General features: G+C 45.8%; 1 protein-coding gene across 1 annotated transcript in view; it reads right to left on the bottom strand.

The window, feature by feature from the left end:
• Positions 1-1,992: 1,992 nt before the first annotated feature.
• GLIS3 (GLIS family zinc finger 3) overlaps positions 1,993-25,405 on the bottom strand; it is a 608,428-nt gene continuing 585,015 nt past the window's right edge. The window contains exon 11 of the mRNA XM_049895330.1: positions 1,993-2,256. Within this exon, the coding sequence (XP_049751287.1) occupies positions 2,213-2,256 (44 nt within the window). The 3' untranslated portion in view covers positions 1,993-2,212. The remainder of the gene's footprint in view (positions 2,257-25,405) is intronic.

Raw genomic sequence — 25,405 nt, 5'->3', positions numbered from 1 at the left:
AGACCAAATGAGCAACTCTTGCCCATGAGAAGGCAGGAAGGGACAGGAAAACAGGACAAATGGGAATGGGGGACCCGGGGCGGAGAAGGGAACAGTGTTGACCCATTGCATGGGCTGCAACCAATGTCACAAAACAATTTGTGTATAAATTGTTGAATGAGAAACTAATTTGCTCTGTAAATTTTTACCTAAAGCATGGTTTTGAAAAATAAAATTGTAGAAATCCTTCATGAAACCAAGGGGCGTGGTGATTTTTTTGGCGGGGGGCGAGGAGGGGTGTCATTTCCTCAATAACTTTGTTTCTTCTGTAGGAATTGGTCTATTTGGGCTTTTCAGCTCTAATTAGGTCGAATTTCGTAATCTGTATTTCCCTAAGAAATTATCCATTTCACCTGGGCTTTCAAATTCACTTGCATGGAAATTTGCAAAGTAGCCTCTCGTGATTGTTTTAATTTCTTCTGTGTCACTGGTTATAACCCCCTCATCATTTCCATTTTCTTTTATGTTTGTGCTCTCTCTCTCTCTCTCTTTTTTTTTCTTTCTTCTTCTTGTTCAGTATAACCTTTGCACACACGTTGGGTTATTTGCAACAGCTTTAGAAATTACACCCTAAAATATACACTTCGTTAGGATTGGTGATACGTTTGCATGCAGCACCTGGTTTCATTTACCAGGTCAGTTAAATTACTGGTTCATTTATTCAACAAATATTTAGTGAGCACCCAGTCCATGCCAGACACTGTATGAGGTGCTGTCTGAGTCATCTAGTGCTGCTCTAACAGAAATACCACAAGTGGATGGCTTTAATGAAGAGAAGTTTATTCTCTCACAGTTGAGGAGGCTAGAAGTGCGAATTCAGGATGCCAGCTCCAGGGGAAGGCTTTCTCTCTCTGTCAGCTCTGGGGAAATGTCCTTGTCATCAATCTTCCCCTGGCCTAGGAGCTTCTCAGCTCAGGGGCAAAAGGACAAGCTGTTCTTCTGGCTCTTCTTTCTTGGTGGTATGAAGTTCCCATGTCTCTCTGCTTGCTTCTCTCTTTTACATCTCAAAAGAGATCAACTCAAGATACAGCCCAATCTTGTAGATTGAGTCCTACCTTATTAACATAACTACTGCTAATCATAGAGGTTTGATTTACAACACGTAGGAAAATCACACCAGATGACAACATGGTGGACTATTACACAATGCTGGGAATCATGGGCTAGCCAAGTTAACACGTATTTTGGCGGTCACAATTCAATCCATGAGAGGTGCATTGACACGACAAGAGCAGCATGAAGGCACAGGCCATTTGGAGTTGAGGGAAGGTGGAGAGAGATCACAAAATGTCCACAGCAAGCAGCCTTGTCAGAAGACACAACAGCATGTGCCTGGTTAGCCTGATTAGTGGTGAAGGGAGGGAGCTACGGGCTTGGGGTAGAGCTGAACGACAGGAGCTCACTTCAGTTTGGCGAAGGGAGGTATCTGAGGCTATCCAGCAAGTAATAATGAGAGCTACAGTTGCAGCTACAGTTGTTAGCTGCAGTCAAGTCGGCCCCTGACTAGTGACAACCCCATGTACAACTGAATGACATACTACCCAGCCCCGTGCCATTCCCATGATCGACTGTGGATCGGATCTCTGTGACCCAAAGGGCTTTTATGGGCTGATTTTCAGGTATAGATCACCAGACCTTTCCTCCTAGTCCACCTTAGTCTGGAAGCGCCACTGAAACCTGTCCATAGCATCATAGCAACATGCAAGCCTCCACTGACAGATGGGTGGAGGCTGCACAGGAGTGCGTTGGCCGGGGACCAAACCCAGGTGTCTCATGTGGAAGGCAAGCGTTCTACCACTGAACCACTCCTGCCAATCACGTACAATTTATTGCATGCTTATCATGTGCCCAACAGAGTGTTAATAGGTTAGAGATTTACCTCGAAATTTTCCCTTAGGTGGTGGGTATTGTGATGCCCATTCTTCTGGTAGGAAAATTGAGGTTCGGAAAGGCTAAGTGATTGACCCAGGTCCAAGCAGCTGATCCATGGCGGAGTCAGGAATCAAATCCAATTGTTTTCAGAGGCTACGCTCTTTCCACTCGGCAACACCTTCCTCTTGCAGGTTGGAATCAGTGAGATACCCTCTCCGCCTTCAAGTTAGTGATTTTTTAAATTTACTTAGATGTTAGTGGTCTCTTGAAAGAAGCAAAAGCAAAAGGAGATGGCACATCTTTACAGAAGGCTCGTCATGGTTCTCTCCTCATCAGTTTTGTTTCCTGAGGAAAAACCAAGAAGACGTACTAACAGATTACTCAACACATTCTTGGTGAGTGAATAGCACTATAACTAAGCAGCTAGGAGTCATGCAACCCTTTCTAACACGTAAAACACAAGAAGATGTCTCAATTCCTCCCTGAGAGTCATTTCTCATTAAATCCAAATTTTCCACTTGAGGAACTACAGACCCTCCCAATATCAACAGAGATGAGACAGGATTTCCTTGCCAGGCTGATGTGGCCATGAAGCAAACTGTAACAAATCAGGGCTGGACCAAATAAAGATCCCATAAATGAGTAACTTTGCTCAGTGACCTTCTGGCTTTCTTAGCTTGGCACATCCCGTAGAGGAATAGGACCAGGCAGAGAAGATGACCACGGAGTGTCAGGATGTTCTGTCCCTTTTCTCAGAATCTGTCAACTGGGTCGGTTCCCAGGGGTGGCCAGCCTCTCTCTTAATTACACATTGGCAGGCTCAGAACCATGAATTTCCATGCGATGGGTGGGCCTACAGCCAAATGCTTCTCCTTCAATTGGCTTAATGGAAAGCCCTAGGACCATGACCACCCAGGCCACAAGGGGAGATGGAAGAAAAGGCCCAGGTCAGCTGCTTCTGGAACTGTGGCTGCTGCCAGCACCCACTGTTTCCATGGCATAGCTGATGTAACTCAGTAGCAAGAGGCTGCTCAGTGTGAAAGTGACAAGAAGAAAAGGAAGATAGTTGTCTAAACAAAAATTAGTAAAGCCTGGAGACTCCTCCAAATCATGAAGAAGAACCTTGTACCTTTCTTGCCTGGTTGAAACTCATCCACCCCATGGAAAGAAGTAGCCAGATTGAGGCAGGGCTGGATACCCAATAAACAAGGTATGCTCTGGCTTACTTGTGCTTAATGTCATGGATTGAAATGTGCCCCCCTACCCCCAAATCTGTGTCAACTTGGTTAGGCCATGATTCCCAGTATAGTGTGGCTGTCCCCCATTTTGTGATTGTAATATTATGTTAAAGAGGATTAGGGTGGGATTGCAACACCCTTACTAAGGTCACATCCCCGATCCAATGTAAAGGGAGCTTCTCTGGGGTGTGGCCCACACTACCTTTTATCTTACAAGAGATAAAAGGAAGGGAAGCAAGCAGAGAGTTGAGAACCTCATACCACAAAGAAAGCAGTTCTGGGAGCAGAGCGCATCCTTTGGACCCGGAGTCCCTGTGCAGAGAAGCTCCTAGTCTGGGAGAAGATTGATGAGAAGGCCTACAGAGAGAGAAAGCGTTCCCTTGGAACCGATGCCCTGAATTTGGACTTTTAGCCTACTTTCCTGTGAAGAACTAAATTTCTCTTTGTTAAAGCTATCCAATGTGGTATTTCTGTTATAGCAGCACTAGATGACTAAGACACTTACTAATCCATAGTACACAATTATGCATGTTTTTCACCACATCACAGGTGTGGTGAAACCCAAGTAAAATTGTGCACTACAGATTGGTAAGTAATCACAATGAAGCCTGCATGTACCTTGCTGACTGGTTAATGGGCCTCTGGATCTAGGGCTACCACAAGTTCCCCAGCTGTGTGTTTCTCCCTGTTGACACAACATGGTGGACACACTTTGGTTCTTGCCTACTGAAGGTGGAAAAGGAAAGAAGCCAGGGTTTTCCCACCCGAGTCACTTCCCTTACCCTGTCTTCTGTCTGCATCTCCATGGGTTCAAGTGTTGGCTGAGTCTCCCCCATGTCTCTAATCACCACTGGACAGCCCACTATGCTTCCAGCTTCTGTCAGGTAACCCTGGCTGCTGGGCTCCAGTATCACCTCTTCCTCTTGTCTTGCTAGCCATAGGGATGGGAGCAACTTCCTGTTATTTCTTATTTCTGGGTTACCTCACCAACCTTCTTGGCTTCTGTGATGGATTAAAATGTGCCCTCCCTCCAAAAAAAATTGTTGGAATCCTAACCTGTATCCCTGAGGCTGTAATCCTATGTGGAATAGTGTTTTCTATGTTACGTTAGGAAACGCTGGTAGCATAGTTGTTAAGAGTTACGTTTGCTAACTAAAGGGTCACCGGTTTGAATCCACCAAGTGCTCCCTGGAAACTCTATGGGGGCAGTTCTACTCTGTTACGTTAATTAAATCATACCCAAGTTGGGTGGGCTCTAAACCTAATCATTGTTACGAAATGAGCAGAGTAGACATAGACACACATACACAATCACACACATGGGAAAGACAGATGTCATGTGAGGATCATCTACACAACAGGGAACCCAGGAACACCGGGGACTCTCTACAAGGAAGGAATTGACACAGCCCAGACCCTGATTTGGACTTTTAGCCTTTAGAACTGAGACAATGTGTTTCTGTTCTTTAAAGCCACACACTTGGGAGTATTTGTGTTATAGCAGCCCTAGGTAACTAAGAATGCTTCTCGGCTTCTCCATCACCTGTGTAACCAATTCCCTGATAAATCCACTCAGTTGTCAACCCATGAAGTAGTTCCCATTTTCCTAATTAGAATTTGACTGACACATACATATTCTTTCCTTTATTGTGATGGCACCAGGACTTCGAACCAGTTAGAATGCATTCAGTCATGGCCGACGAAGCAAAACTGGAACGGACCTGAATTTTAAAATTTGGGTGAACTGGAACAACAACTGGAATGGGAAAAATTACGAACTGAAGCCCTGGAATGGGAGGCTCAAAAGAAGCATTGTGAGCCCTTTCAGCAGCCTGATGAGGGAGACTCGATTATTGGCAGGACTGTGGAGAGCGACACAGATTCAAAGCAGCAAAGCCGGCCACCGTCTTTGAGTGGGGCAGTGCTGTTTCCGGCTCTGCTCAGAATCCCACAGGCGGGAGATCTGGTTGCTATGCTAGTATGGTGCCCCTGTTTTCTAAGAGAGAGATTAAATTTCTAGCAGGGTTTCAACCCATAATTCCTTTTTAAACTTTATTGTGTTTTCGGTGAAAGCTTACAGCACAAATTAGGTTCTCATTCAAAAATTTATAACCGAATTATTTTGTGACATTGGTTGCAATCCCCACAATGTGTCAGCACTCTCCCCCTTTCCCTCTACACCCTGGGTTCCCTGTACCCATTTGTCCTGTTTTCCTATCCCTTCCTGCCTTCTCATCTTTGCTTTTGGGCAGCTGTTGCCCATTGTTTGACGCATGATTTTTCCCATTCCAGTTGTCATTCCAGCTCACCCAAATTTTAAAAATTTGACCTGTTCTGGTTTTGCTGCCTTGACCACGACCAAACTGGGCAGAACCGGTTTGAATCCCTGGATGGCACTATTCAGGGTGGCAAATCTTCAAACACAATCTCAAGTCATCTAATCCCAGAGCCAATCCTTTTCCTGTTCTACCTGGCTGTCAGCTAGACTGTGGGTTCATGCCAAGTGTGTGAGAAATCACAGTTGCACATAGAGGGCTCTCCAAGACTACTTGTTGGACAAATGAGTGGCATGCATGACATTCTGGGTTTCATGTGTCCTCATGGCCAGCTCTTGGCTGAGAGAGGTGATGGCATTCTGGAAGGAGGGAGTATGGCTCCACCCTCCTCTGTGACCTGGGATAACAGAAAGAGCTTGACATTCACAGTGAGGCAGCCAGGTCCTGAGGTAGCCCAAATGGTTAAGCTCTCAAAAGGTCGACAGTTCAAATCCACCCAGAGGCACCTCAGAAGACAGGCCTGGTGATCCACTTCCGAAACCTCAGCTATCGAAAACCCTATGGAGCACAGTTCAACTCTGCAGGCATGGAGTTGCCACGTGTTGGAGTTGACTCAATGGTGACTAACAATAAGAAGAACAACTGAAATTAGAAGACTTGAAATTGAGTTCTCATGCCATGATCAATTAGCTGTGAGAGGCCAGGCAAAGCATTTTGCCTCTCTTGGCCTTATTTTCAGCAATTGTAAAATATGTTGGTTGGGCTTGGATCAGGAGCCCTGGTGGCTCAGTGGTTAAGTGCTTGGCTGCTAACCAAAATGCTGGCGGTTCAAACCCACCAGAGGCTCCTCGGGAGCAAGATGTAGCAGTCGGTTTCTGTGAAAATTACAGCGTTGGAAAGCCTGTGGGGCAGCTCTACTCTGTCCTGTAGGGTTGCTCTGAGTCGGAATTGACTCAACTGCAGTGGGTTTGGTTTTGGGGTTTGGGCTTGGATTAGTAATTTATTAGCATCTTTGACCACAAAACTCTCTTTTCAAATAAACTCTTAGGAGGAAGTCCAATATGTAAGTCAGACAAAACTTTAGCGACTCTGATCTGAGTGGTGATGGGTGACCTGGAGTCCAACCTGCTCCCTCCAAGCCCCTGATGGGGCTACTTGAAGCTCTAGGGCTCCCATGCAGTTGTGATTTTCAGGGCCTCTTCCAGCCTGAACTTCGGGAAATTCTGTGTGAATTGTCCAACCCTCTTTAATCTAATTTTTCTCACTTTCCCTCGATTTATTTTTTGGCTAAAATCATGGACTTTGCTATGTGTGAGAGGCCACTTAGGAAAAATAATCATTTATTCAAATGTCCAGCCAGTTTATTTTGGCCTAGTTGGAGCTTGTTTTTCCTGATGGGGAGGGAAGGTTAAAAAAAAAAAAAAAAAAATCCAAAACCCACTTTCAAGTTCAGGCTAGAAAAGGTGAATGTGCAAGTGAGGAAAAGCAGGCCGTGGAAGTTGCCAGAGCTGAGCTGAGAGGGAAGCAGTGAATTCAGGCGACTTCCGTCTGCCTCAAACGTGTGCACCCCTTGGCATTTTGGCCCCAAATGTGCTCGCTGGAGCGGAAGGCAGAGGAGGATGTTGTGGGTTTTGGCTTCACCACCTGTGAAAACTTTCTCTTGAGGAGACACCTTCAGCTCCAATATGAGTGTCTTTGATTCAAATAGAGCATGGGGGAGAAGGAGGAGAGGTGAGGGACTTGGCCCTCCTACACCAGAAGGCCAAGCGAGAAGGAACTCTTTGATGGGCAGCACCAGGAGTGTGAGATTAGTGCTGAGGTGGTTACAAAGGTTGCCAGGTCCTCTGCTTCCCTTTTTTCATATGACTCGTTAGTCAGGGATACCTAAAGAGAAGCTAATAGGGGTTAGGCACTCTTTTGGGGTATGGAGGTAAATAGTGGTGGTCTCTAGCCTGTGGGATCTTAGAATCAAAGAGATGAGGCAGGCAAGTCGATGTTGAAGACCCCATGACAAGGTGGCATTCAGTTTGTGGGAACAGGCTGGTTAGGGCTGGTCCCCATTCTGATCGTTTGGTGTTAAGGCTACGCCAGCTGTTAAATAACAATATCACCTCTGCTGTGTCATGTAGGAGAAGCGTTGTTGTTGATTGTAGTCAAGTAGGCTCCAACTCACGGCGACCTTATGTATAACAGAATGAAACGTGGCGGGTTCCTGCACCGTCTTCATGATCATGGGCAAGTTTGAGTCCATGGTTGTAGCCACTGTGTCAAGCCATCTCACTGAGGGTTTCCCTCACCTTCACTGACCCTCCACTTTGCCAGACACGATGTCCTTCCCCCGTGGTCGGTCCCTCCTGGTGACGTGACCAAAGTAAGCAGGTCAAAGTCTCAGATAATATCCTGCGACCTATAGGGATTTCACTGCCTAATTTTCAATAGTTCTCTAGGCCTTTCTTCCTAGTCTTGTTAGTCTGGAAGCTCCACTGAAACCTGCCCACCAAGGGCGACCCTACTGGTATTTGATATATTGGTGTCATGGTTTCCAGTATCATAACAATAAGCAAACCACCATAGTACAACTGACAGATGAGCAGTGGTATTGAATGATTAAAAAAAAAAAAATCAAACTCGTTGCCATCGGGTTGATTCTGACTCATAGCAACTGTATAGGACAGAGTGGAACTGCCCCATAGAGTTTCCAAGGAACAGCTGACGGATTCGAACTACTGATCTTTTGGCTAGCAACCGAGCTCTTCACTGATCGAGGCAGGGACATAGTAAATTATCCACATAAGTGGTAGAGCTAGCATTTGGCCTCAGGTTTGCCTGATGGCCACCACACCTGATTGAGAGGAAAACCAGTTGAAATCTTGCTGAATAACAGCGCTGGCAGGGAGATTTCAAATGAGTCACCCTTGCGAGAGACCACCTGGCAGGTGCTGCGGTGAAGGACAAAGCCAGCTTAGCATGTTACACTTTGTTGCTGTAGCTTCCCTTGTTCCACTTTGTTGCTATAGTTTTTTTTTTTTAAATAATGCAAAGTATGAGAAGACAGCCTGTGTGCATGTGTAGAAACGCTGTGTGTAGAAGCATTGTGTGTGTGTGTGTGTAAGCACTGTGTGTGTTAAGCGCTGTGTGTGTGGATGGAAGCACTGTGTGTGTGTAGAAGCATTGTGTGTGTGTGTGTGGAAGCACTGTGTGTGTAAAAGCACTGTGTGTGTTTACAAGCACTGTGTGTGTGTGGAGAAGCACTGTGTGTGTGGAAGCACTGTGTGTGTTTACAAGTACTGTGTGTGTTTACAAGCACTGTGTGTGTGTGGAGAAGCACTGTGTGTGTGCATCTGCGTGTGTTTAAGCACTGTGTGTGGATCATTGGCCTAGAGCCTCTCCTCATTCGTGGGTATTTCCCAAAGGCAGTATTATTGAATAACAGCTAATCACCTGTCCACAGAGAGTGCGACTGAGGCAGCTGGGGACAGAGAGCACCTGATGGGGCCGGGGGAAGTTTTAGTAATTAACAGACGGCTCTGAGAAGGAGGAGTAGCCCACGGTGCTGTTCAGGAGCTCCCTGTAGTTGCTGTTGTTGTTAGCTCCCCAAGTGTCGGCCCCGGACTCATGGTGACCTCATGCACAACTGAAAAAATGCCGCCCAGTCCTGTGTCACCCCAGGATCAATGTAGATGGACCGTTGTAATCCACAGGGTTTTCATTGACTGATTTTCAGATGTAGATTGCCAGGCCTTTCTTCCTAGTCCATCTTAGTCTGGAAGTTCTGCTGAAACCTTTTCAGCATCATGGTAACATGTAAGGCTCCACTGGCACTTGAGGTGCATTGCCTGGGAATCGAACCCAGGTCTCCTGTGTGGAAGGCGAGGATTCTACCACTGAACCACTAATGCCCTACAGGAGCTCCCTGTAGACCCCTTTATGTCTTATAAGGTTTCTGAGCCTGAGAACCGAAGCTGATTTTGCGAGAAAGGGCCTCAGAGTTAGGTGGAGCTGCCTGGATTCTCCTGGTCCTGCTGCCACCGCCTGCCACTGTGGCTTGGTGCTGTGTCCAGGTCAGCTATTTCTCCATGCTCCAGAGCTCTCGCTAGTTAATTCTGAGAACTGTCCCCAAGTATGGAAAGGATGCCTTTACCACAGCCTCCCCATCTAGGAAAAAGGCTGGACTGGGAGGAGGCAGAGAACAAACACAGAGGTGCCTAGGACCGGCCTCAGGCTGACCGAGTTGGTTACATTCTGTATTGAACTGTATTCTTACTATAAAGGTTAAGTTTGTAACAATATCAAAATGTTGCTGTTGTCCCATCCAGTTGGCTCCAAGTCATGGCAGCCCCATGTACAAGAGAACACAATGTTGCCTGGTCCTGGGCCATCTTCGCAATCGTCAGTATGCTCGGGTCCATTTTTGTGGCCACTATATTTTGATTACCTTCCAACCTAGGGTGCTCACCTTCCAGAATTATTGTTGTTGGGTGCCATCGAGTTGATTCCAACCGATGGTGATCTTTACAGAAGCCGATCCCCAGATCTTTCTCCAGCAGAGTCACTGGGTGGGTCTGAATTGCCAACCTTTCGGTTAGCAGTCAAGTACTTGACCATTGAATTATATAATGGACAATATTCCATTGATCCACAGGGTTTTCATTAGCTAATTTTCAGAAGTCAGCCTCTAAATTTTTATTCCGAGTTTGTCTTCGTCCGGAAACTCCACTGAAACCTGTCCCCCACGGGTGACCCTGCTGGCATTTGAAATACCTGTGGCCTAGCTTCCAGCATCACAGCAACACACAAACCACAACAGTACAACAAACTGATAGATGGGGGTGGAATGTAAAAATAACACCGTGTAATTTTATGATCAGATTTTTCCTTTATCGAAACCTAACCTCATTCAACTAGGAAAATAACAACTTTTACCTTGGGAATTTTCATACAACTTTGATTTCCTTTGCCGCCGCCAAATGTGAAGTGCAGAGTTACGCTGGCAGACGTCACAGTGGGAACCCAGCACTGGAATGGGAGAATTTGCCAGAAGGGGTGGCAGGGGCAAGGGAACACTGTAGCCATCGCTGTCCCCAGGCCCACAATAACTTTAATGATCCTCCCTTCTGCTGGGAAACACCTGTCTAGTTACGGAGTCGAACAGCAGCCTCTGAAGGGACACAATGCTATTTTAAGTGCCATTTTCAGTCCTGTAGAGTTTTTGTTTAGTTCTCCATGTAATAGGCACATGTACCAAAGCAATTAAACCAGAACAAAGCAGAAAATACAGCAGGCAACTTGGTGCCTTCAGTTACAGGGCTCCCAATCTGGGACACTGTCAGTCACTGTGGGACCCACAGAATTCAATTAGTTGGGAGAAAAAAAAATTTTTTGGCTGAGTCAGCATTCAAATATAGGAATCCTTCAGAAGGGTTGCAGATTTCTCAGAGGGCTATGCTGGAAGCAAGGAGTAGACTGATTTTTTTTTTTTTTTTTTCCTCAGTAGATTGGTTTTCAAAAGTCCATCCAGAAACAAAGAATTATTGCAAAATGTGCTAGGTTCCAGAGTCGTGGTCTGGAAGAACCATTTCTGGGCTCTGAAATGTTGGACCGTGTGTATTTCCTTATGCTAAAACATTACAGAGGCAATGGTAATTTAGTGGAGTATTCTCGCTATCACGGGATACCCGGGTTCAATTCCCAGTCAATACGCCTCAAGCACAGCCTATCAGTGGAGGCTTGTGTGTCGCTGTGATGCTGAACAAGTTTCAGCAGAGATCCCAGACTAAGACAGACTGGGAAGAAAGGCCTGGCAATCTACTTCTGAAAATCCTATGGATCCCAATGGTCCCATTCACAACCAATCTTGGAATGACACAGGACAGGGCAGCGTTTCATTCTGTCATACATGGGGTTGCCATGAGTCATCTTGATGGCAACTAACAGCATGCTTTCAATTCAACAGATAGTTTGGGAGTGGGCAACCCAAGTTATGTTCTAGAAAATCAATGGTGTCATCAAAGACCGAGGTTCTTTCCATTCTTGACCTTTACAGTCCCCAGTATGTTGTTAACATGGCTCCCCACGGTCAGGCAATGGCTGCCAGGTTTCCAAGCAACTCATTCTCATGTGACAACAACCCAAGCAGAAAGCTGGGCCGGGGTGCGTGTCAGGGGAGGCAGCGACAAAAAGGCTTTCTCTTCACACATCTCTCTCTTCTTGGAAGGAAAGGAAACTCTTTCCCAGGAGTCCCCAGAAGTCTTCCCTTTATGCCACTGTAGCTAAAATTGGAGTCCCTGGGTGGTGCAAACAGTTAATGTGGAGGCTACTAACCAAAAGGCTAGAGCTTCCAGTCTGCCCATAGGCATCTCAGAAGAAAGGCCTGGAGATCTACTTCTGAAAAATCAGCCATTGAAAACTCTATGGAGCACAGTTGTATTCTGTTGCTCGTGGAGTCACCATGAGACAGAATCGACTCAGTGGTAACTTGTTTGGATTAGCTGAAATTAGGTCAAATACTCACCCTATACTATGAACAAGGAAGAAGGAGAACTGGCTGTTGGGGAGGAACCAAGCACATCTGCCAGGTTACTTGTCTTCATATGGGGCTTACAGATTTGCATAAGTAGCCGACAGGGTTTTAAATTACAAGAAAATGTCCCTGTCTGGTTTAACCAGGAGGAGCCGTGGTGGTGCAGCGGTTAAGCGTTCAGCTGAGAACTGACAGGTTGGCAGTTTGAAATCCACCAGTCGCTCCATGACTGTAAGATGTTGCAGGCAGCCTGCTTCCCTAAAGATTACAGCCTTGGAAACCCTATGGGGCAGTTCTACTCTGTCCTATAGGGTCACTATGAGTCGAAATTGAATCGATGAGAATGGGTGGAGTTTAATCAAAAAATGACTTTATTCACAGGATTTGGATTAATCCAGAGTTAGTGGGGTGTATGAAGAATGAAACCTGACCTTAAGCTGCCGGAAAGAATGCCCAAAACCATGCTTGAGGGCTGTTCTAATGAAGAAGCCCAACTGCTGTGTGTTACCACGCACTAGACCAACAGTTTGTACCGTAGATATATCTCTGATGAGAACTTGACCTTGCTTTCACTATTACTGCCATGGCTGTTGGAGAGAGAGTGTGTGTGTGCTCTCCAACCCTTGGCTGTTGTGTCACTAGCTCCCGAGACAAGGTGTACTGTGGGTGCATCTGATTGGTGGAGCCTAGGCCACATGATTTTGCCTGGATGCAAAGGAGTCTGGGAAGGTGAGTAGCTGACATTTTTGGTAAATTTAGTGGATCTCTGGTAGCCCAGTGGTTAAAGGGCTTAGCTGCTAATTAAAAGACCAGCAGTTCCAATCCATCAGCCACTCCTTGGCAACTCTATGGGGCAGTTCTACTCAGTCCTATGCAGTCGCTGTGAGTCAGAATTGACTTGATGGCAAAGGATTTGGATTTTGGAATGGAAGGAATTCTTTATTCCCAATTAAGACAAAGTGGAGAATTTCCAACCTAGATAGAGGTTTCGACACTAAGAAATAAGAGAATAACAAATGACCACTAAAATGTTAATTTTCTCATTTAATTGTCACAACAACCTCCAAGTTAGCCTCATTTTATAGAAACGAAATCCACAAAAATCTAACTTCTTCAGAAATACTCACACAAGTAAGCAAAGATAGGTATCCAAGGATGTTCATTGTGCATTGTTAGAAAAATAAATGGAAAAGAAGCCCCACATCCATCACTATTAGATGCATTAAATACACTGGTCCGTTTACACAATGGAACACTCTATAACCTTTGAAAAAATGGAGTAAGCATTTATGTGTGTTGATAGGAAAGAAAGATGTTCAGGATGTATTATTAAATGAAGGCAAGTTCAAAAACAATGTATATGGTATGATTAAACTGCAGTTTCAAGAAACTCCTATTTTCTGTGTGTATATATATGTGTGTGTGTATGTATACAGCCGCTGAGTCAACTGTGGCTCACGGTGACCCCGTGTTGCATGTCAAAGCAGAACTGTGCTCCATAAGGTTTTCAGTGACTTGTTTTGGAAGTAGATTACCAGGCCTTACTTCGGAGGGACCTCTGGGTGGCCCATCTTTTGGATAGCATGTTAACCTTTTCCCCACCCAGGGGTAAATACATGTCTATATATATACAAACACACACGCACACACATGTCCATTTGTACCAAACTGTAAGCAGTGGTTGTATCATAGGGATGCAAATAAGAACCTTGATCTTCTTTCTGTTACATATTTGCAAGTTTTGAATATTTTATAATAAATCTGTATTAGCTTGTAAGCAGCAAAACATTAAATAAATGCATTTTTAATTGAGCCAAAGTGATTCGTTGCTAAATCAATCGTAAAGGTCAGGGTCCCAGCTGTCTTAGAGGGTGGAAGTGGGCTGGGCTTGTCCTCGTCACCTGAAGGCAGTTATCCTCTAAGACTGAGATACTGAAATGAAAATGAATGAGATGCTCAAAAAGACCGGGCAATGGGAGAGGAGAAGGGCAGAGAGCTGGGCTGTCCTTGAGAGGCTGGGCTGTAAGAGGGATCAGAGGGGGCACATTTGGCTGAAGCTGAGCAAGTCATAGGGCAATGAGAGGAGTTCGAGGCTCCAGGAGAGGTGGAAACCAATGCTTGGTTACAGACTAGAAGAGGGGCAGGCAGGCTGAGTGATGGTCAGTAGAGAGATTGGGACTGGGGCAGTAAGTCCAAGACCCTGCATCCTGGTCAGAGACTGGAGGGAGAGAAGCTCTGGAGACAGACACCAGGGCCGGCCTGGGGGCAGAGGCACCTTTAACTTTCGGACTCCGCCACTCAGACAGGAAGCTGCAAGATACCTTGCAGAATGTTTTGTTCCTTTTTAGTAGTGAATCTTCCCAATACGATTTATTTTAGATGCAAAACTGTCCCTAGCTATAGGAATCTTACTTTCCAATAGTACATAGGGTCCAATTAAATATACAAACATTGCAAGAGAGGCAGTGTAGCTTAGTGGAGAAGAGCGTGGACTTTGGACTTGGTGATTTCTCGGGCAGTATAGCTAAGATCCCATTCTGTCTGTTGGTGTGTCCTGCTGTGGTGGTTTGCATGTTGTGATGCTGGGAGCTATGCAGCTGGTGTTTCAGTATCAGGATGGTTGCTCATGGTGGACAGATTGCAGGGGAGCTTCCAGACTAAGACAGGCTGGCGATTTACTTGTGAAAATGAGTCAGCGAAAACCTTATGGATCACAACAGAGTGTTGTCCAACTTGCTTGTTTAGGGACAGCAGCAGGAGGGCTCAATTGCTGGAGGAGGACATGCTCGGGTAAAGGGTCAGCGAGGGCGAGGGAGACCCTCAGTGAGATGGTCTGGCACATAGCCTCAGTGATGGACTTGAACATGTCAGCAATCATGAGAATGATGCAGGACTGGGCAATGTTTTGTTCTGTTGTACATAGACTCACCATAAGTTGGAATCAACTCAACAGCAGCTGTCTATCTATGTGTCTGTCTGTCTATCTATCCAAAGAGTTGTCACTGGATGACTCTGGAGGAGATCCTGTAATCTAATGGTTTGGCTTTTATCAAGTCTCCTTTGGGTGAAATGACTTCAGTGTTGGCAAGGATGTAACAACCCAGCCTTCACTGTGAATTTTTTATGGCCTGGGTTCAGTGTGGTGCTTGAATTCTGACATTCTTTGAAGATGCTCAGGCTTCTGTCATAGAAGAGCAAAGAAAGAATGGGTACCGTGAGCCATGAACCAGACTCTCACTTGTCCTGTTAAAGTCCTGTGATAGGTCTGAACGGAGAAAGCCAAAGCCGTATTGCCCATCACCAAGTCAGAAGGCCTGGCTCCAACTGAATATGGGGTACAACTGAGGGAGGGGGGCCCTGGCTGAAGTTGCCAGCCAGTCTCATCCTGTGGTCAACTTCAGGCCGTCATGGTGTCATCTTTCCCTTCGTTGATGCTTCCAGTTTGATGGGCTTCCTCTCCACACACTGTCCACATCCCCTGCCAGATATCTGGTGTCTGTCAATGCAGATATCACAACTAACTGGTAAAGAGCAGCCAGGGTAGTAGCAGAGGTCTGAAAAGATCACACCAGCTAGTTAAGGAGGGGTGCTTGGCTGCTAACTGAAAGGTCAGCGGTTCTAATCCACCAGTGGACCCTCGAGAAAAAGATGTGGCTGTCTGCTTCTGTGAAGATTTACAGCCTTGGACACCCTATGGGACAGTTCTACCCTGCCTTCAGGGTCGCTAGAGTCAGAATTGACTTGATGGTAAGTTTTTTGTTTATTTGTTCCCCTCAGACTGATCCTCAATGTCCATGTAGCTCTTTGGCTGAGTCTCCTTGGTCAGTTCCCATGCTGAAGGCAAGCCTTTGGTGCAGTTGGCAGAACAGCCTGGCATATACCACGTGCACTGTTTTGTTTGGTTTTCCATTTTGCCTTGCTTTGTTTCCCAATATCAGAGCAACTTTGTCTTCTGCCCAGAGACTTCTGATGAACAGTTTCCGGATATACTATCTGCAGCCTGTCTAAAATCTTGCAGTTGTGGAGCCAAGAGATATGGCTGTCACCAGTCCCTGGAGGCATCATAGCATAACACTTGTAACAGGGTAGTGGTAGTGTTGGACCTCGTCTAACTTCAGGGAGAATAAGAATCAGCACCAGCATCAGCCCAAAGCTGACCCCTGTGAGGTGGAGATCAGATCCACCTCCACTCTCCCACCTTTACCCGTTCGGACACCAGCTGTCCTTCTGCGGCACTCTCTACTTCTCTGCTGGGTTTGATAATTTGTTGCAATGGCCACATGGTACTCACAAGCCACACTCATAGTTCCGGGATTTATTACGGAGGTAACATGGGATCAGGATTAACTTGGAAATAGCAGGAACAAGATGAATGTCAGGAAGCACACAGGAAGGTCTGGAAGGCTCCCCCAGAGTGAAAAGCACATCCCTCCCTTCATAGGACAGCTCTCTCTCTCGCTCGCTTTCCCTCCCTTCCTTTCTCCTTTTGCCTCTCTCTTTCTCTCTCAGTCGCTCGGTCACGCAGGCCTTCTCTTGGCGCCCTCAAGACAGGCTTATCTAGGCCCACTCCAGACAGGCCTCACCTCAGCCCCTTCTCAGGCTGGCATCAGACCCTGCTTGGCCTGCCTCCTCTGCCCTGCCCTGGCAAGTGTGAGAGCTCTTTGAGCTATTCATAGTCTGTCTAACAACAAGTGCCCAGAGGCACCCCACTCTGTCAGCAAGCCTCCTGCCTGCAGGCCCTCAGCTCTCTCACTACGTGGTCAGCAAGCCCGTTGTAGCCGTCTCGGTCCGTGGGCTCACCCCACCATCTCACACTGCTCTTCTGGTTCCACGGCCACCCCTTCAGTAGCTCCTGGGTCTAAGATGTTCTCAGTGCAGGGATCCTGCGTCCAAAGGATGCGCTCGCTCCAGGCTCTTCTTCTTGGTGATAGTGAGGCCCCCCTCAACCTCTGTGGGATGGGTGCTTATATAGTCAAGTGGCTCAACCGTACTGGACGAATTTTGCATACCCTATTAGCATACTAATTGACCAATTCCCTGTCAAGTGGCTCCATCTATGTGCATAATAACTGACATTTTCTACAGACAGAGATGGCTTCTTCCCTGAGAAACTGTAACAAGGGCAACTGTGACAGCTCCTCGGCACCCAGGAAGTTGTTTTCTTTTTCTCAGAACCAAGGCAAGAGGCCACATAAAGGAACTCATTTCACCACAACACTCGACAATTCAGGATCAGGAGCCAGATACCTGGGTTCAAATCCTAATTCTACCACTGGAGCAAGTTCTTAAACTTCTTTGTGCCTACCTCAGTTTTCCCATCTGTAAAATGGTGATATGTATAGGGCTGTTGTCTGGATTAAATGAGTTCATTTTCCTTTTTTTTACAAAAGGGTATGTTGAATGTGGTTGTTGCTATCGTTGTTGTTAGCTGCTGTCAAGTTGACCCCCGACTCATGGTGACCCCACGCACAACAGACCGAAAAGCTGCCCGATTCTGCGCCATCCCCATGATTCGTTGTGGATTGGACTCTTATGATCCATAGGGTTTTAAGTGGCTGATTTTTGGAAGCAGATCACCAGGTCTTTTTTGTGAGGTGCCTCTGGCCAGATTCAAACCTCTAGTCTTCTAGTCAGCAGCTGAGCACATTAACTGTTTCACCACCCAGTGCCTCTGCCTTTTGCTGCAGGCAGATAATAAAGTTGAATCTAAGCTTCGTAGTAGCCAAGGCGATTCATTACACAATTCTGTGCCCATAAGAAAAAAGATAAACCAGTTGCTCCAGGGGGACATGTGACATCAAAGAAAAATGTCTCCCATGGGTCCTCCTGAAAAGGCCACAGCATGAAAGCTCAAAACAATAGCCACGCAATAAATACATTTTTTTTTCATAAAACCAAGGATGAGAAAAATTGAAGCTACATGTGGACCTTTTACCAAAGCATAAAACCTGTTGCCATTGAGTTGATTCTGGCTCCTAGCGACCCTATAGGATTGAATAGAACTGTAATCTTTACAGAAGCAGACTGCCGCATCTTTCTCCTGTGAGCGGCTGGTGGATTCGAACTATGGACATTTCAGATTGCAGCCGAGTGCTTAACCACTGCGCCACCAGGGCTCTGCTCTACCAAAGCGTGGTTCAGCAAAATCTCTTCTCTGGAAGCTAACACCGTATCCCAAGTACTAAAACTCCGTGGCGACCTGGCTTAATTTTGGAAGAGATTTGAAAGGGTAAATCTTAAAGCAGCTCTCATTTAACAAGGTATGTTTCTCAACTGAACCACAATAAATTTTAAATTATACTCTTGAACAAGCACCTGGCATGCAGATATTTAGTGTTTTTTGGTTAATTGCAAATTCATACACTTCAGCAGCTAGCTGAGCTGGGGTTAGAGCTGCAACCTTTGTGAGATGTGAAGAACTGGAGGAGGTGATGTGCTTGAAGGGAAAACCAACATAGCTATTATCAGAGGTGGATCAAAGAAGTACCTATGGACAAGGCCAAATCTTCTTCTTTAAAAAATAAAATCGGGACACTCCAAAAATGGATGAATGGGCCTGAAGTTTGATACCACAGAGCCTAGCCACAATAATTTTAGCTTGAAAAACTTTAAAAGTAAGCATTGCCAAATGCCCACCTTGGCCATAAAAATTCCCAATAAATCTCCCAGGCTTAAAATGTCTCATTTTGAGCAAAGAAGTTTCCTGGTGGGCCCTCCAAGATAAACTGATTTTAAAATATACATGTGGGTAAATGAATTTATTGGCCTACTGCCTTGAGTTGTTCACTGTGGCCAGTTGGGGACATTACCATGTTAATCCTCACAATAACCCTGTGTAAGTTGGGTCCATTTTGCAGATGAGCAAACCAAGACTCAGAAAGATAAAACAGCTTTCTTAAGGTCACATAGCTAGTAAGTAGTGGATCTTGTATTTGAACCTAAGTCTCTCCAGTTCATATCCTGTCCACCTGAGCTATAGGAAGCCCTCGTTTCACTCTCTTCTATTACTCCTAATGGATCCCAAGCAATGGAAATATCACCCTAGTCTCCCTGTGGTGGGCTTTACAAGATACCTGTGGCTAATCCAAGACAACTAGGAAGTCCTTGATTTCAGCTAAAGATAGCCTGCCCCTGCCAACACACTCAGGCACAGCTTATTTAGGGGATGGGGGCAGATAGGAAACGCATGAACTTCCTTGGCCATTTCCTTTCTCTGAAGTCCTTCGTTGCTGTGGTTAGCTGCAGTTAAGTCGGCTCCGGACTCATGGCAATCCCACCCGTGCATAACGGAGGACACGCGGGCTGCTCGATCTTCTGCCAGCACCATGATCATTTGCAGACTGGATAGTTGTCATCTATAGGGTCTTCATTAGCTGCTTGTTCAAAAGTAGATTGCCAGGCCTTTCTTCCTAGTCCACTTAGTCTGGACACTCCCCTGAAACCTGTTCAGCATCATAGCAACACGCAAGGCTCCGCTGACAGATGGGTGGTGGAGAGAATCAAATCCGGGTCTCCCACCGGGAAGGCAAGAATTCTGTCACTGCCCCTATATTTCCTCACGGAAAACCAAAAACGTTAAACCGGTTGCCGCAGAGGCGATTCCGACTAGCGGCGACCCCACGTGCGCAGAGCAGGACCGTTCCACAGGGCTCTCAAGGCTGTGACCTTTGAGAAGCAGATCACCGGGCCTTCTTCCCAAGGCGCCTCTGGATGGATTCAAACCGCCAACCTTTTAGTTACTAGTTGAGCGCTTAACCGACTGGGCCACCCAGGGACCATTTCCTCATTAATAAATATTTTTTGAAGAGCTATGCTATGCCAGCCTGTCACTGGAAACTGGAGATTTAAAACAGAGAAAACATTTAGTAAACTTGATTTAAAAAATCCTGTTTGATTTCCCGACCTCTTTTTTATCCTCAGGCTTTTGGGCATAGAGCCCAGGGGTAACCTAGTTCAAAAGAGCCCTATGCAGGACGCCCCCCAGGATTCTCTGGGGAAGTTATTACCCCGTCAAACAATTGCTAGCCAGTCCACGGCCTATCCTGCTCCCCCCTCACCCTGGCTAATTGCCCCTAATTATTTTTTTTTATATACCTCAAGAATTCCCCTGTCCCGGGGGTAAGTGTCCTGAAAACATGGTGCGTTTTGTCCTCTCGTGGGCTAATTAGGGTTTGCTGGAGGAAGCTGCAGAGTGCAGAGACCTCTGATCTTTCCAAGAGGCCCAGCCCTCATTTGTCTCCTTCGCTGTGTTTTCTTTGCTTGGTCTTTCTCTGTTCGGACTCCTCAACCTCGGGAGGGGCCAGGCACAGCCATTCCAGGGCTGGATGAAAAGGGCCTTTTCTCTCTTTGTTCAGGCACCTTGCATCTTGGCAGCCTAAAAGAGAGCTTGCTGAGGGTGCTAAAAGCTCCATTTTTACCTCTTTTTCCTCTTGGCATTGCTGCAGCGCAAGCTGTATTTGATGACGTTTCAGGGGCATTTTTCAAAGGACAAGTGGTCTCCATATATTCTTTATACAGGTGGTCCCCAGCCTACGACGTATTTGAGTTACGATGAACCCCACTTACAGCTGTCTGTTTTTGTTTTTTCCGTTTTGTACCTCTTGTTAGTCATATGTACTACATACAGTGTGGCAGCGTGCAACTCGCTGATGTTATCATTCTCAGCTGTTCACTCGCAGATGTTCAATTTTGTTATTTACTGTTCAAAACACTGCCATATAGATTTGGTTTTCTAAATTAAATCAGGGGCTTCAAATGCTTGGAAACGTGGACCCAAATACTGATTGCTTTGCTAAAGTCGATAGGCAGATTCAGGAAACAGTGAGATGTCGCCGCAAAATATATGAAGAAAAAAGAAAAGGATTGCACAGACAACTGTCACTCATTTTCTGACTAGAAATGCCATCTCCACTCCCAGGGATAATTCAGATGACCCAGTACCTTCCACAAGTGGCGTTATTACCGTGACTGACAAAATGCCAACATCATCCAATTCTTCTTGACCAGAGTACATTTTTATGATTTGTGTACTTAGATGAATAAAGAGTGGGCTTATAAAGACACCAAAAAAAAAAAAAAAAAAAAAAGGCAATAATAATGAAAACTTAAAAAAAGAAGCACTCAACTTACATCAGAACTGACTTAAGACAGAGTCATCGGAAGAGAACCCCGTTGTAAGTCAGGGACTAACTGCATGCATAACCTGAGTACCTCTGATTTTTTTTACACAATGTCATGCTTCTTCCAAAGCCTAGTAAGGAAACTCCCCACGATGTCTTTTGCCCCGCTGGTGCGTGCAGTATTTATTAACTAATGGCAAGTTGATATTTTCATCAACTTTTCGACTGATTTCTTGCTTGTGGTCCTGTTGTTGTTGATTGCCTTTGAGTTGGCTCTGATTCATGGTGACCTTATGTATAACAGAATGAAATGTTGCCTAGTCCTACGTCATCCTCACAGTCACTAGCATGTTTGGGCCCGTCATGTAGTGCCTTCCATCCTAGGGGGCTCATCTTCTAGCACTATACTGGACAATATTCTGTTGTGATCCATAGAGTTTTCATTGCCTGATTTTCAGAAGTAGATTGCCAGACCTTTCTTCCTAGTCCATTGTAGTCTGAAAGCTCAGATGAAATCTGTCCACCATGGGCGGACCTCCTGGCATTTGAAATACCGTTGGCATAGCTTCCAGTATCCCAGTAACACACAAGCCGTGGCAGTACGCAAAGGGACTATGGTCAGTGGAGGCATGAATAATCAGGTGATTCACACCTGGAGTGTCCATGTCTTTTTTCTGTGTACTCCTGCAACCATACCGTACACCCCTCTGCAGCTAAGAATTACTGTGCTGGGTCAGGTTTTCAGGGCTTGGGCCCAAATGTGCTCTGAAGGCCTTTAGAAAAGCAGAACAGTGTGGTGGAAAGGGAAACCAGCAGAGAGTTAGGACCCCCAGGCTCAAGCTACGACTTCACCAACAATATCCTTGGCAAAGTGGCTTTCCTTCTGTGCACCTCTGCTGTGTCATCTTTAAAAAGATGTTTGCTAGATGCCATCTAGTCTCATCCTGTATTTCATGAAAGTCAGGAAGACAGACCTCTCTCTACATTTTGTTCCATCAACCATTTGTTACTTTCTAGTTAAAGAGAAGAGACTGGATGAGTTTCAGTGACATTCAAAATGAAGAAAGCTAGAGTTGATCCTAATTTAGCCTTACTCTCCCCATCAAGGAAACCCTGGTGGCACAGTGGTTAAGAGCTACGGCTGCTAACCAAAAGGTCGGCAGTTCAAATCCACCAGTTGCTCCATGGAAACTCTATGGGGCAGTTCTTCCCTGTCCTATAGGGTCGCTATGAGTCGGAATCGACCTGACAGCAATGGGTTTGGTTTTTTTTTTTTTTTTGCTTCTCCCCATCAAATGGGGGTCCTGGTGGTACAACAGTCAAGCGTTTGGCTGCTAACCAAAAGATCAGCAGTTCAAATCCACCGACTGCTCCTTGGAAACTCTGTGGGGCAGTTCTACTCTGTCCTATAGGATTGCAAACCATTGTCTGCAACCACCTATTTCAACTCGGCCAACTTTTTTTTATTAACCATGAATGCAAAGTCCTTTGAGCTCCATCTGGATTTGGGACTTCCTCTTCCCTTCACCTCCTAGAATCCCCTGGCCCCATTCACTGCCTTTTCTCTGGTGAGACATGTTCTCAGCTTTTTCTGCTGTGGGAACTAGTTTGATGCGTTCTGCAGTGTTAATTCTACTCTAATCAAAAACACAAAAACAAAAAGTGAAAAAAAACTCATGCATGTTTTCCTGAAAGATCTTTGCAATTCAGAAAGTAATATATGAAGGTAAAACTTAAATTCTTACGAGCATTTGATATTAATTTGATACAAATCACATGAACCCAGAAACAGCCTCTCTTTTTAGAGAAAAGAGGTACCTGCTATACTTGCGCCCCTCGCCTTGGCTCGGATGTTGCCGCTTTGGACAGCAATGTGAGTTTCCTTCCTTCTTTTTTCCTGCCTATATGAATAAGGAAATGCCAGAGACCTTCCCACTCCCTCATCCAGCCCAGTACTCCCTGTTCAGGTGCTTCTGCCAACTAATTAACACCTCCTTTGCAAGCTGTAAATTGGACGGCAGATGCGCCCGAATGCAGAGCCCAGTGGGGAGTCTCGGCTTTCTGTATACATATATTTCATGAAAGGCAGGAAGTGAAAGTGAGCAGGCTGATGGGAAATTCATTTTGCCAAAATGGCCACACCCAAGGTCTTAAGTAAATTTATAGGCTTTTAAGGCAAAATAAATTTCTCATGTCTTTGGAGGAGACGTCCATCTTGTTGTTTTTCAAACATAATCCAGTGGGTTCTCAAAATTCCAGAAAAACGACTGAACTCCATTGGGCAGCCCTAGGATGGCACTAGAGGAGCAGCCACGTTGGCATGCCCACCCTGGGTCTACAAAACGTTATCCTCCCGACCCTCCGAAGACCAGCTCTTGATCAGGAGATCCCTGCCTCTACCTCAGCCGCTCTGATCCATCCTTTGTTCTGTGGCCAATGTCCTATCTATGAGCCAAATAGGATCATGTCACTCCTGGGATCAAAATGGCTTTAAGCTTCTCCGGCTCACGTAAGATATATTCTAAACGATAGTCTCTGAGGAGTCCCTGGCTGGTGCAAACGGTGAATGCTCTGGGCTGCTAAATGAAAAGTTAGAAGTTCAAGTCCAAGCAGAGGTACCCAGGAAAAAAGGCCTGGTGATCTACTCTGAAAAATGAGCATTCAAAAACCCTATGGAGGGAGGCGGGGCCAAGATGGCAGACTAGGTGGACGCTACCTCGGATCCCTCTTACAACAAAGACTCGGAAAAACAAGTGAATCGATCACAGACATAACAATCTACGAACCCTGAACAACAAACACAGATTTAGAGACAGAAAACGAACAAATACGGGGAGGCAGTGATTGTTTTCGGAGCCTGGAGCCAGCGTCCCAGTCAGGTAACCTTTCGTGCCCGATTTAGGGCAGAGCCCAGGGGAGCTGATGGTGCAAACAAGGGGCCCAGCCCTACCCCCCTGAACTCACCCCGGGAGGGGGCCCAGCTGGTCTGCGGGGCGGCGCGGGGACGCGGCTGGCAGGAGGAGAAGTCCCCGGGAGGCAGCGACTGATTTTGGAGTCGGGAGAGCAGCGTCCCAGCAGGGGAACCTTGACACTGAGCTTTGGACTGGCAGCAGAGGATCTGACTGCGGCTTCAGTGGGCCAGACCCCCGGGGGCAATCTCCACACAGCCAGCACACATAGGCGACACGCCCCTCGGGAATCGCAGATAAAATAGTCATTCCAAGCAAGACAAGCAACTCTGGCTATATTCTGAGGTGCTACCCTCCTATCTCTCTGATCCCTCCCCCACCCTCCCCAGGCGGCTTCATTAACATTGGAATTTCCTGAGCCAGAGGGAGAATGGCTCTAGCTCCGGGGAGGCTCTGCTTTTCCCCCCCTCCTTTTTTTTTTTTTCTTTTGGTCTTTTCCTAACCCACTCTTCCGGCCTGAGAGAAGGAACCACAAAAAACCCAGGTACCAAAAATCCATCTCTAATTGGACTAAAAACACAGAACCAGCTACAGCCAAGCGTATAGGATCCAAATCTCGGACTTTCATCCTTACAGGGAACAAGGTGGCGGTTATAATCCAAAGGCAGTTCTGATAGGGACCTGACTGTATTTTTTTTTTTAGTGGATTTTCTGGAAAAACAAGTTTCCCAGTGATGGCTCGGAGACAGCAGTCAATATCAAACCACATAAAGAAGCAGGCCATGACAGCTTCTACAACCCCCCAAACAAAAGAACTAAAATCTTTCCCAAATGAAGATACAATCCTGGAATTAGCAGATACAGAATATAAAAAACTAATTTACAGAATGCTTCAAGACATCAGAAACGAAATAAGACAAACTGCAGAAAAAGCCAAGGAACACACTGATAAAACAGTTGAAGAACTCAAAAAGATTATTCAAGAACATAGTGGAAAAATTAATAAGTTGCAAGAATCCATAGAGAGACAGCATGTAGAAATCCAAAAGATTAACAATAAAATTACAGAATTAGACAACACAATAGGAAGTCAGAGGAGCAGACTCGAGCAATTAGAATGCAGACTGGGAAATATGGAGGACCAGGGAATTAACACCGACATAGCTGAAAAAAAATCAGATAAAAGAATTAAAAAAAATGAAAATGCTGTTTCTAAAAAAAAAAAAAAAAAAACCCTATGGAGCACAGTTCTACTCTGACACACGTGGAGTCACCATGAGTAGGAATCCATTCAATGACTTTTTTTCCCAATAGTCCCCAGGGATCTGTCTCCTATTTACTCTTTCCTCATACCCACTCCCATTGTGCACACAAATAGACTGAACTACCTGTAGTTACCTGCACAGGTGGAATTCTCCCATACGTCTGCATT

Source organism: Elephas maximus, chromosome 9 (assembly GCF_024166365.1).
Source record: "Elephas maximus indicus isolate mEleMax1 chromosome 9, mEleMax1 primary haplotype, whole genome shotgun sequence".
NCBI lineage: Eukaryota > Metazoa > Chordata > Mammalia > Proboscidea > Elephantidae > Elephas > Elephas maximus.
Note: the sequence above shows the minus strand (reverse complement) of the source record. Positions and strands in the feature narration are given on the sequence as shown.